The sequence below is a fragment of the Bombina bombina genome, chromosome 5, assembly GCF_027579735.1.
Source record: "Bombina bombina isolate aBomBom1 chromosome 5, aBomBom1.pri, whole genome shotgun sequence".
Classification (NCBI taxonomy): domain Eukaryota; kingdom Metazoa; phylum Chordata; class Amphibia; order Anura; family Bombinatoridae; genus Bombina; species Bombina bombina.
Window position 1 is genome coordinate 485,033,816 of NC_069503.1, and position 13,708 is coordinate 485,047,523.

The 13,708-nt window shown below is 40.2% G+C and overlaps 1 protein-coding gene across 1 annotated transcript in view; it reads right to left on the reverse strand.

Moving 5' to 3' along the window:
* Positions 1 to 13,708, reverse strand: part of ANKS6 (ankyrin repeat and sterile alpha motif domain containing 6) — a 205,582-nt gene that overhangs the window by 60,518 nt on the left and 131,356 nt on the right. The window contains exon 7 of the mRNA XM_053714399.1: positions 5,167 to 5,377. Within this exon, the coding sequence (XP_053570374.1) occupies positions 5,167 to 5,377 (211 nt within the window). The remainder of the gene's footprint in view (positions 1 to 5,166; positions 5,378 to 13,708) is intronic.

Below are 13,708 nucleotides of genomic sequence, written 5' to 3' on the forward strand. Positions count from 1 at the left end.
GTCATTATCTTTTTTTCAGGCAAAAATTATTTAATTTATTTAGGGCCAGATTACAAGTGGAGCGGTAGTTAATGCTCCTGCTTGAGCGTAAACTCTGCTAGAAGCTTTTTGCAAAGAGGTCAAAACACAAGGGTGAAAATGTGCCTGAGGTTTACTCAAAAAAACTGCCGAATTATAATTTAAAAAGAGGGCGGGGTCGTGGACTCTCAGTAAAGAAAGAAATTTATCAGGTAAGCATAAATTTAGTTTTCTTTCCTATGGCATGGAGAGTCCACAACGTCATTCCAATTACTAGTGGGAACCAATACCCAAGCTAGAGGACACAGAATGAACAGGGAGGGAGAACAAGGCAGGAGGACATAAACAGAAGGCACCACAGCTTGAAGAAACGTTTTCCCAAAAGAGGCCTCAGCCAAGGCAAAAATATCAAATTTGTAGATTTGGAAAAAGTATGCAAAGAGGACCATGTTGCCGCATTGCAAATCTGTTCCACAGAAGCTTCATTTTTGAAAGCCCAAGAAGAGGAGACAGCCCTAGTGGAATGAGCCGTAATTCTCTCAGGAGGCTGCTTTCCAGCAGTCTCATAAGAAAAAAGAATCATATTTCTTAACCAGGGGGAAAGAGTAGTAGAAGTGGTAATGGAAGTGGCTTTCTGACCCTTAGGTTTTCCAGAGAAAACAACAAATAGGGCAGAAGACTGTTGAAAATCTTTAGTTGCTTAAAGGTAAAATTTTAGTGCACGCACAACATCCAGGTTATGCAAAAGACATTCCTTATGGGAAGAAGGATTAGGACAAAAAGAAGGAACAACAATTTCCTGATTAATGTTTTGGTCCGACACCACCTTAGGTAGAAAACCCAATTTAGTACGAAGGACCGCCTTATCTGCATGAAAAATAAGGTACGGGGAATCACAATGCAGAGCTGAACGCTCAGAAACTCTGTGAGTGGAAGAAATAGCAAGGAGAAACAAACTAAACCTTCCAAGATAACAATTTTATATCAACAAGATGCATAGGCTCAAACAGTGCAAATTCTGTGAGTAACAGGTTTACAAGCCTGAAGCATAGTATCAATGACCGCTTCAGAAAAAACAGGGTCTAGACAGGACTAGGCGTTCAATCTCAAGCAGTCAGCTTCAGAGAATCTAGATTTGGATGGAGGAAAGGACCCTGAATTAGAAGGTCCTTCCTCAGAGGTAACCTCCAAGGTGGAAGAGATAACATCTTCATCAGATCCGCAAACCAAATCCTGCAAGGCCAGGTAGGAGCTATTAAAATCAAAGGCGTTCTCTCCTGCTTGATACAAGCAATGACTCGTAGATGGAGAGCAAACAGAGGAAACAGGTATGCTAGCCCGAAATCCCAAGGGACTGCCAGAGCATCTATCAGGGCGACCTGAGGATCTCTTGACTTTGAACCATACTTTGGAAGCTTGGTGTTTTGACGAAACGCCATTAGATCCAAGAACCCCCCATCTGAGGGTTATCCTGGAGAACACTTCCGGATGGAGAGCCCACTCCCTGGGATGAAAAGTCTGTGTGCTCAAAAAATCTGCCTCACAATTGTCCACTCCTGGAATGTGGATGGCAGATAGGAGACAATCGTGAGCTTCCACCCACTGCAGAATGCGAGTCACCACCTTCATGGTCAATGAACTCTGAGTTCCTCCCTGGTGGTTGATGTAAGCCACTGAGGTGATGTTGTCCGACTGGAATCTGATAAACCAGAGTAAAGATAATTGAGGCCACGCTGTCAAGGTATTGAAGATTGCTCTCAACTCCAAGATGTTTATGGGAAGAGAAGACTCTTCACGAGACCACAGGCCCTGAGCTTTCAGAGAACCCCAAACAGCTCCCCAGCCTGACAGTTCCGTAGTCACAATCACCCAGGAAGGTCTCAGAAGCAAGTGCCCCGAGACAGATGTTCCTGTGACATCCACCAAGAGAGAGTCTCTTGTTAGGGGGTCCAGATTGCGATAAATCTAAATGGTTTCCGTTCCATTGATGAAGCATGCAAAGCTGCAGCAATCGCAGATGGAACCAAGCAAAAGGAATGATGTGCATGGAGGCCACCATCAGACCAATCACCTCCATGCACTGAGCCACTGATGGATGAAAAGCAGACTGGAGGGAAAGGCAAGCAGCCAGAGGTTTGTATTTTCTGATGTCCATCAGGAAAATCTTCATGGACAGGGAATCTATTATTGTCCCTAGGAAGCACACTTTTGTAGTTGGAACTAGAGAACTCTTTTCCAGATTCACCTTCCACCTGTGGGAACGTAGAAAAGACAAAAACATCTCTGTATGAGATTATGCTAGTTGAAAAGATGACGCCTGAACCAATATGTCATCTAGATAAGGCGCCACAGCAATTCCCTGGGATCTGATCACTGCCAATAGGGCTCCCAGAACCTTTGTGAATATTCTGGGAACTGTGGCAAGACCAAACGGAAGGGCAATAAACTGGAAATGTATGTCCAGAAACGCAAACCTTAGAAACTGGTAATGATCCCTGTGAATGGGAACGTGTAAATACGCGTCCTTCAGGTCTATGGTCGTCATGAACTGACCTTCCTTAACCAATGGCAGAATGAAACAAACAGTTTCCATCTTGAAGGACAGAATCCTGAGGAATTTGTTGAGAGACTTTAGATCTAGGATGAGACAAAATGTTCCCTCCTTTTCGGGAACCACAAATAGATTTGCATAGAATCCTAGACATTGTTCTTCTAGAGGGACTGGTACAATAACTCCCAGGGAGGATAGGTCCTTTCTGCAGCTAAGCTTCTCTCTAGTGCAGACAATCTGATCGGCGAGAAAACAAAGACGACACACCTAGACTTCAAGCTGACACTCTGAAGCTCATGATGGTCCGCTACGTACAAACGGCCACCATAAAAGCTACTACTTTTTAATCAGCCATAATAACTCTGCAGCTAAGCTTGTATACTGATTGACAAGCCTAAAATCCAATCCCAATTGTATTGCCTCCCAATTTCACAGCAAAAGTAAAAAAAAAACTGAAATACCTTCCGCCAAGAATTAGGGAAAATTAACCCTTAAGTCTCTCTAACTGACTCATACCAATAAAGTGCCTGAGGAGTTCATTGACCCTCAATAAAAGCTGCCCCAACACTGTACCCATAAACCAATAGGGTAACTATGTCCCAGAGAGTGATCCACTTGAGGGTTAACCTCCTGAAGTGCTGTCCTTCATTACCTAGAAGGAAAAGTCACTTACCTGTGGATCCAGCTGCAGGGCAAATAGTAGCTACTTAGGTGTGACAGGCACTGCATTCCCTGTCGTGGACCTGTAGTAAAAGAAAGAACAGAGTAACCAACCCTGGCTATCTACAAAGGGGTAGCAAAATTGTTAGAAGCAAAGCAAAGACTACCTTGCCGCCTTCTAACTGCTAAAAGCCACCATTAATCTTACTACAGAGATTGACGTAGACACAGCTAAACCCCAATCCTTGCTTGCAGGGACAAGTACCCATAAAAGGATTAAATATCTTCAGACACCGTCTTCGCACATCCTCCATTGACAGATGCAAAGAGAATGACTGGGGATTATGGGTAAGGGAAGTTACACTTAACAGCTTTGCTGGGGTGCTCTTTGCCTCCTCCTGCTGGCCAGAAGTTGAATATCCCACTAGTAATTGGAATGACGTTGTGGACTCTCCATGCCATAGGAAAGAAATATATTTTTGTGCAAAATACCATCAGATATATGTAGAAATATTTATTTATGAATAAATAGCACATATTCTGCTATGTGAAGAACATTGGAATGTGAAATATTCATATTTTCAGGTCGAGTAAGCAAACTTGAGAGTATACGATTGGGTTTGCGTATGAGTAGGTTTTTTTTCTCCACTTTTCTTGCTCCATTGACCTGTTTGGGGGAATAGTTTATTGTGTGCAAAACCATGAAACATTACATTAAAAGGTGACGATTGTTCAAAATCCTGGAGAGTGCATCCGTTTGTCTATTGATTGTCTTACTGTTTGGAGGCACCCTGGGTTGATACAGATAGAATCGTGAGTGCTGGCCCGTTGGAGTATATATATATATATATATATATATATATATATATATATATATATATATATATATACATATACACACACACACACAGTCATGGCCAAAAATATTGGCACCCCTGCATTTCTTTCAGATAATGCACAACTTCGTCCAGAAAATTGTTGCAATTAAAAATGTTTAGGCATTCTCATGTTTATTTCTTTTGTTTGTATTGGTATGACACAAAAAAAGTTGAGAAAAAAAAGGCAAATCTGACACATTCCACTCAAAACTCCAAAAATGGACTGGACAAAATGATTGGCACCCTCAATTTAATATTTGGTAGCACACCCCTTGGAAAAAATAACTGAAATCAATTACTTCCTGTAACCATCAATAAGTTTCTTACACCTCTCTACTGGAATTTTGGACCACTCTTATTTCGCAAACTGCTCCAGGTCTCTCAGATCAGAAGGGTTAATTTTCCCAACTGCTGTACTTTCAACTCGTTTAAAAGTTTAAAAATTAACGCAGGCATGATATTTTAGTTTTGTGCATGCTAACATTAGCGCACCACTTGTAATCTAGCCCACATTCAAAACTGTTGGTTAAAAAGTTTTTAACACATACTATACTTTCAATGGTTAGTAGTAGTAGCACGGTCATTGCACCTACTGTATTTATTACAATTGTTGTTCTTGCACATAAACCAAATTACAACTTTCTCTTTTAAGGCTATTGTATACAAGGCATTAACCCTTTAAGGTCCACGTGCCCCCCAGTTTCCGTGCTTAAATGACACAAGCAAGTTTGGCATTTTTGCTCAATATTGGTTTCACCTTAATTGGCCGCTCTATTGTTAAATGCACCCATACATATTATCAGTGGTCAAGTCCAGGTTTGGTTTAGAACCTGGGTTGCACTTTCTGATTGTTGTCTATATGTAGCCACCAATAAGCAAGCGCTACCCAGGTGATGAACCAAAAATGACACCTCCCGATGTTCAAGGCAAAGAATGACTGGGGATTATGGATAATGGGAGTGACACTTTACAGCTCTGCTGGGGTGTTCTTTTAGAATGGGTTTGTGGACTCTCCATGCCATTGGAAAGAAAGAAATAGTATATGATCAGTCTACTTACCACTATCCTTGCTAGAAGTAGTCCATGCAGTAGAAGAGTCTGGTCTCCGTGGATTCATTGTATCAGTTTGGGACGACGTTCTTCGCACCGAGTCTAGAGATGCACTGGCATTTTCAGTTAGAGGCACCAAGCGGTTATTGGAGAATCCATGTCGGAGTGTTTGTGTCAATTTCAGCTTCCGAAAACGGTTTGACATCCTGTTCCACCATGACTGAAAAAAAAGCAGACACAACTGTTGTTTTAATAAAAACACATCTGCTTTATACAAAATACTATTTTGATCAATTTCCAGAATTTCAGGTAAGTGGATTTAAACAAATATACTTCTCTAGAATGAGATGCATTTTCATAGTGAATACCTTAAAGGGCCATGATACCCACATTTTTTCTTTCATGATTTAGAAAGAGAATGCTTTTTTAAACATCTTTCTAATTTACTTCTATTATCTAATTTGTTTTATTCTCTTGATATTCTTTGCTGAAAAGCATATCTAGATATGCGCAGTAGCTGCTGATTGGTTGCTGCTCATAGAAGTCTCATGTGATTGGCTCACCCATGTGCATTGCTTTTTCTTCAAATAAGGATATCTCAAAAATGAAGCAAAATAAATAATAGAAGTAAATTGTAATGTTGTTTAAATTTGTATGTTCTATCTGAATCATGAAAGAAAGATTTTGGGTTTAGTGGCCCTTTAAATAGAAGAGTAATAAAGCTCTAATGCATTAAAGCATTTTGTTACAGCATTATTACTTTTATATAACTGGGGATTATCACAAACTAGATAAATATTGGCATGTTAATAGCTGCCCATAAGCTGTTTTTTATGTTGACACAATCTCAATCAGCCATTTTCATTGTTTGTTGGCCGTTCTTTTTTTTTTTTTTTTTTTTTTTATTATTAAAGATTTTTATTGAGGTTATGCAAATAGTAAACAATAAACAGAAGTTCAGTAACATGCATGCATTAGGTACAGTAATATTTGTTTAGCTTTTACATTCTCATAGAATTATTTGAATTACTGTGTACATTGCAGCGGTAAATTAGGAAGAGAATACATTACTTTTGTACAAAATACTGAATATATATATGGGAACCTCATTTTCTAATTTTTTATTTTTAGCGGGATTGAAAGCACCTCAACAAGGCTAGCAGACCACTCATGGGCCTTTATACTTGAAATGAATAGGAAGGGGAGCTCTAATATTACATACGGTCACTTTTGGACCTAGAAATTAAGTTAATATCTTATAACAAACTGTGCCACACGAAATTATATATAAACACAGTAATATATACAACCTGGTATGTAAGGCATATAACAAACATGTAACACTGTATGCTCAGTTATATTATATGCAACCAATCTAGTACTATCTATATATCCAACCAAGGGAAAATGGAGCAAAATACTATGAGCCAGAGTTGGACTAACATGGGTTAACATACATACTTCTTGAAGTGCCAGGGGACTCGGGGCATAGTGGTATAAATTATGCGATGGAAAGCTTAGTATCTTAGGGTTGGGAATCGTGTCTGCTAGTATAGGAGTTTTAAAATATATTTCTAAACATTTACAAATCATCAACTAAAACAACATAATATATTGAGAATACTGCCTGAGGATGTAAAGCAGCTTAACTAAGATATAGAGAGGACTACAAGTTAAGGATATCCTATCACAAACACTGACAGGGCTAAATACCTATAAGGGACAGAGGAGAGTACACCGGCACAATTTACAGATAAATGTCTGTGCAACCACATTCTACAACTAGGAATAACTATATCTATAAACAGCAGCATATATCAGAACAGAGTCTCATACCAATTGTATTCCCCTTATAGTTCAGGCCAGGCCGTCTAAGACACAGTACATTCTGCTATAGATTACTTCACAAGGATGGCCATGTAAATATGCAATGTTCTGTAACAGCTCAGCCGCGTGGCATAGGCACATCACCCAATTCCGGAACGCCAGAAACCCTTCAGAGGATCAGCCTTCACATCGCCCTCCCAAGCAAGGCTCAGGGCGACATCCAGGTGAGCCGCTACAAAAGGCATACCATATAGCTGGAGCAGAACTTTTACTAGTACTGTGGATTTGTCTGGCGCAGTATTTACCGCCCATGTAGCTTGTAAATCTAGCAGTGACCAGCATCTCACCAAAACCTCGCTGTCGCCTCTGTCGTGTGATACGGCTGGTACCCCTCTAAAACCCGCAACATACCAATAAGATTCCGGCTTCTCTGGTAGGCACAAGTCCCCATTATTCTGCTCCAACGGGTGGCCATCAGAAGGCCATATTTGCTGCTCACCTAGTGAAGCGAAGATCTTGGTATTGTTAGGTGACTTAGCCGAGCGGCCCGGTAAGGACACTACTGGTGATTGAAGCGAGACCAACTCCACATCTTCAGTACGGTCCGCTGTGAATATCATAAGCGTGGTCTCTGGGGTATGGGTAGTATCGAAAGTAGCAGTATTTTTCTTTGTCACAGAGTCAGGAATAATTTCTTCCACCATGTTGTTCAGCTCGTGCCCCATATGAGTACTCCATGTATCCTCTGGGGCCTCTATAGCTACTGAGTTCTTATGTCCGCGATCTTTCCTCAGCGGTATAGAACCATCTCCACAATCATCCGCTGTCCAGCATATCTCTCTAGGTAGGGTCTTTTCCATGAAGTTTGCAGGCATGAGAAGGCTGGAAAGCTCAAACTGTAGGTCCCGGCAATAAAGTTCCACAAGTTGCACCATATTGCGCTCCCACGTGTCTATGGCATCCATATTTAGCAATAGCTCTCAGCTTAAATAGTAAGAAAGATGCTGTTCTGTTAGTAAAACAGGAAGTATTCTTCAGCTCAGACGGCTGATCTTTATCTGGTAGTGTCAAAGCACTTTCTTCCGCACACCTAACTAGGTATACTAAACTGTACAGCTCTACGGCTGTTTAAACCTGGTATATATCAGGAAACAGGGGGGGTAAACAGAGTGCCAGGCCGTGAAAAGGCCACCGCTGCGCACTTTATCTAATCTGGTCTGCCTGGCTGAGGTTCAAGACAAAAAGTGCAAAATTTCGATCTTCATATATTAGCCAACATATAGCACTTTATATAAACTTAAAAGTCAGTTCTCATGAGCGATATACAGCAGATCTATCAGCTCAATATCACAGCCGTTTCTATAAAGCAGCCATCTTGGTCGGTGTCAGGACCCGCCCCCCGGCCGTTCTTTTTTTTTTATCGCTTTCTTGAAATGTGGTCCTATACTTAATGGGACATGAAACCCAATTTTTTTCTTTCATGATTCAGATAGAGAATACAATTTTAAACAACTTTCTAATTTACTTCTATTATCTAATTTGTTTCATTCTCCTGGTATCATTTGTTGAAGGAGCAGCAATGCACTACTGGTTTCTAACTGAACTCATGGATGAGCCAATCTCAATCGATATATATATGCAGCCACCAATCAACAGCTAGAACCTAGGTTCTCTGCTGCTCATGCGCTTGCCTAGATAAACCTTTCAGCAAAGGATAACAAGAGAATGAAGAAAATTATATAATAGAAGTAAATTGGAAAGTTGTTTAAAATTGTATTCTCTATCTGAATCATGAAAGAAATGTCTTGGGTTTCATGTTCCTTTAATATGTGCCAGTCCTGTTTTAACCCTTTGAGTGCTAAGCCCTTTCCCACCTGGGTGCTAAGGTTTTTTTAAAGGGTTTTTATTTAATATTTTTAAAAATATTTATTTTTTTTACTTTTTTTTTTATTTATTTCATTTTTATTTATATATTTATTTTTTATTTTCCCCAAGACTTATACTGTTGGAAAGGTTAGGCGATTACCTTTCCAATGGTGGGTCTTGGGGGTCTGTAGCTGCTTAGATGGCTGAGATACAGGCTTCTAAGCAGCATGCCCCCTGCTCCTATATTTAACATTGATAATGTTAAATAAAGTTGCGCGGTGACGTCATCACGTTATTGCGCGTGATGTCACCACGCAAAACAGCAATGCCTGTCATTTTATGCAGCACCGATCGCCAGGGTAAAAGCCGGTGGGAGCCTCCAGATCTCCCTCAAGTTGGGAGAGTGCTAGTGACGGCTCTGAGCTGTCATTAGCACCAGAGTGGGAAACTCTGTGACGGCTCAGAGCCATCATTAGCACTCAAGGGGTTAATAATCACAACCCAAATTCTTGATACTTAACAGCACATTTACAGCACTATTTTGACAACAACATTTTTTTCTTACCAAGTACCCTCAAAAGTTTTCGAATGTAACATTTTTTTTTGCATATGCAAAACACACTGACATTAACCCACCATACTGGAAGAAAACTTTCCGAAACAGATACAAACAACTCCCTGCTCAATCAATTACAGTTAAAATAATAGTAAGCACTATTACACTTATGGAAATTAGCCCCACTAGCACATATGCCCACTATACTGAGAATACCCCTGTTCAAATCACATACGGATAGATTACAAGTTTTGCGTTATGAGTCTTGTAGGTATAGCTGTATCGCACACTTTTTTGGCCGTAATGCAACCTAACTACCGCTCCTTTTAAAAAAGTCCTTTTTCAATGGGACTTACATAGCGCCGGTATTACGAGTTTTGCCTGGGAGGCCAAAAAGTGAGCGGTACAGTCTATAACTACAAGATTCGTGCCGCCATATAAAGTCAGTAGTTATGGGTTTTGCGCTACAAAGCTGTAGCATAAAACTCATAACTAAAGTTTTACAAAGTATACTAACACCCATAAACTACTTATTAACCCCTAAATCGAGGCCCTCCCGCATCACAAACGCTATAATAAAAATATTAACCTCTAATCTGCCGCTCTGGACATTGCCGCTACGATAATAAACATATTAACCCCTAAACCACCACACTCCCGCATCGCAAACACTAGTTAACTATTATTAACCCCTAATCTGCCGCCCCAACGTCACTATACTAAAGTTATTAACCCCTAAACCTAACCCTAAGTCTAACCCTAACACCCCTAACTTTAATATAATTAAAATAAATCTAAATAAAAATTACTATCATTAACTAAATAATTCCTATTTAAAACTAAATACCTATAAAATAAACCCTAAGCTAGCTACAATATAACTAATAGTTACATTTTAGTTATCTTAGGTTTTATTTTTATTTCACAGCTAAGTTTGTACTTATTTTAACTAGGTATTATTTACTATTTACTAACTAGTTAAAATAAATACAAATTTACTTGTAAAATAAAACCTAACCTGCCTCACACTAACACCTAACATTACACTAAAATTAAATAAATTACATTAATTAAATACAATTAACTAAATTACAAAAAAAATAAACACTAAATTACACAAAAAACTAAATTTATGCTTACCTGATAAATTTCTTTCTTTTGCGATGTACCGAGTCCACGGATACATCCTAACTTGTGGGATATTGTCCTTCCTGACAGGAAGTAGCAAAGAGAGCACCACAGCAGAGCTGTCTATATAGCTCCCCCTTAACTCCACCCCCCGTCATTCGACCGAAGGCCAAGGAAGAAAAGGAGAAACTATAAGGTGCAGAGGTGACTGAAGTTTACATAAAAAAATACTATCTGTCTTGAATAGACAGGGCGGGCCGTGGACTCGGTACATCTCAAAAGAAAGAAATTTATCAGTTAAGCATAAATTTTGTTTTCTTTTGCATGATGTACAGAGTTCACGGATTCATACCAATACCAAAGCTTTAGGACACGGATGAAGGGAGGGACAAGACAGGAACCTAAATGGAAGGCACCACTGCTTGCAAAACCTTTCTCCCAAAAATAGCCTCCGAAGAAGCAAAAGTATCAAATTTGTAAATTTTGAAAAGGTATGAAGCGACGATCAAGTTGCAGCCTTACAAATCTGCTCAACAGAAGCATCATTTTTAAAAGCCCATGTGGAAGCTACCGCTATAGTAGAATGAGCTGTAATCCTTTCAGGAGGCTGCTGTCCAGCAGTCTCATAAGCCAAACGGATGATGCTTTTCAGCCAAAAGGAAAGAGAAGTCGCTGTAGCCTTTTGACCCCTACGCTTTCCAGAATAGACAACAAGCAAAAAAGATGTTTGATGAAAATCTTTGGTTGCCTGCAAATAAAATTTCAAAGCATGAACCACGACCAAGTTGTGCAACAGACGTTCTTTCTTACAAGAAGGATTAGGACACAGAGAAGGAACAACAATTTCTTGATTGATATTCCTGTTAGTAACAACCTTAGGTAGGAACTCAGGCTTGGTACGCAAAACCACCTTATCAGCATGGAACACAAGATAAGGAGAGTCACATTGTAATGCAGATAGTTCAGAAACTCTTCGAGCTGAAGAGATAGCAACTAGGAACAAAACTTTCCAAGATAAAAGCTTAATATCTATGGAATGCATGGGTTCAAACGGAACCCCCTGAAGAATTCTAAAAGAACTAAATTCAGACTCCATGGCGGAGCAATAGGTTTAAACACAGGCTTAATTCTAACTAAAGCCTGACAAAAAGCCTGAACGTCTGGAACATCTGCCAGACGCTTGTGCAACAAAATAGACAGAGCCGATATCTGTCCCTTTAGGGAACTAGCTGATAATCCTTTTTCCAATCCCTCTTGGAGAAAAGACAAAATCCTAGGAATCCTGATTTTACTCCAGGAGAAGCCTTTGGATTCGCACCAAAAAAGATATTTACGCCATATCTTATGATAAATTTTCCTGGTAATAGGCTTTCGAGCCTGACTCAAGGTATTTATGACTGACTCAGAGAAACCCCGCTTTGATAGAATCAAACGTTTAATCTCCAAGCAGTCAGTTGCAGAGAAATTAGATTTTGATGCTTGAATGGACCTTGAATCAGAAGGTCCTGTCTCAATGGCAGGGACCATGGTGGACGGGATGACATGTTCACCAGGTCTGAATACCAAGTCCTGCGTGGCCACGCAGGCGCTATCAAAATCACTGATGCTCTCTCCTGTTTGATTCTGGCAATCAGATGTGGAAGAAGAGGGAAAGGTGGAAACACATAAGCCAGGTTGAACAACCAGGGTACTACTAGAGCATCTATCAGCACAGCCTGAGGATCCCTTGGCCTGGAGCCGTAACGAGGAAGTTTATCGTTCTGACGAGACGCCATCAGATCCAACTCTGGTGTGCCCCATAGCCGAACCAGCTGAGCAAACACCTCCGGATGGAGTTCCCACTCCCCCGGATGAAAAGTCTGACGACTTAGAAAATCTGCCTCACAGTTCTCTACACCTTGGATATAGATAGCTGACAGATGGCAAGAGTGAGCCTCGGCCCATTGGATTATCCTTGAGACCTCTATTATCGCTAAGGAACTTAGGTTTTTTTAAAGGGTTTTTATTTAATATTTTTAAAAATATATATTTTTTTTACTTTTTTATTTATTTATTTCAAATCCCCAAGACTTATACTGTTGGAAAGGTTAGGTGATTACCTTTCCAATGGTGGGTCTTGGGGGTCTGTAGCTGCTTAGATGCCTGAGATACAGGCTTCTAAGCAGCATGCCCCCTGCTCCTATATTTAACATTGATAATGTTAAATAAAGTTGCGCGGTGACGTCATCACGTTATTGCGCGTGATGTCACCACGCAAAACGGCAATGCCTGTCATTTTATGCAGCACCGATCTCCAGGGTAAAAGCCGGTGGGAGCCCCCAGATCTCCCTCAAGTTGGGAGAGTGCTAGTGACGGCTCTGAGCCGTCATTAGCACCAGAGTGGGAAACTCTGTGACGGCTCAGAGCCATCATTAGCACTCAAGGGGTTAATAATCACAACCCAAATTCTTGATACTTAACAGCACATTTACAGCACTATTTTGACAACAACATTTTTTTCTTACCAAGTACCCTCAAAAGTTTTCGAATGTAACATGCATATGCAAAACACACTGACATTAACCCACCATACTGGAAGAAAACTTTCCGAAACAGATACAAACAACTCCCTGCTCAATCAATTACAGTTAAAATAATAGTAAGCACTATTACACTTATGGAAATTAGCCCCACTAGCACATATGCCCACTATACTGAGAATACCCCTGTTCAAATCACATACGGATAGATTACAAGTTTTGCGTTATGAGTCTTGTAGGTATAGCTGTATCGCACACTTTTTTGGCCGTAATGCAACCTAACTACCGCTCCTTTTAAAAAAGTCCTTTTTCAATGGGACTTACATAGCGCCGGTATTACGAGTTTTGCCTGGGAGGCCAAAAAGTGAGCGGTACAGTCTATAACTACAAGATTCGTGCCGCCATCTAAAGTCAGTAGTTATGGGTTTTGCGCTACAAAGCTGTAGCATAAAACTCATAACTAAAGTGTTACAAAGTACACTAACACCCATAAACTACTTATTAACCCCTAAATCGAGGCCTTCCCGCATCACAAACGCTATAATAAAAATATTAACCTCTAATCTGCCGCTCTGGACATTGCCGCTACGATAATAAACATATTAACCCCTAAACCACCGCACTCCCGCATCGCAAACACTAGTTAACTATTATT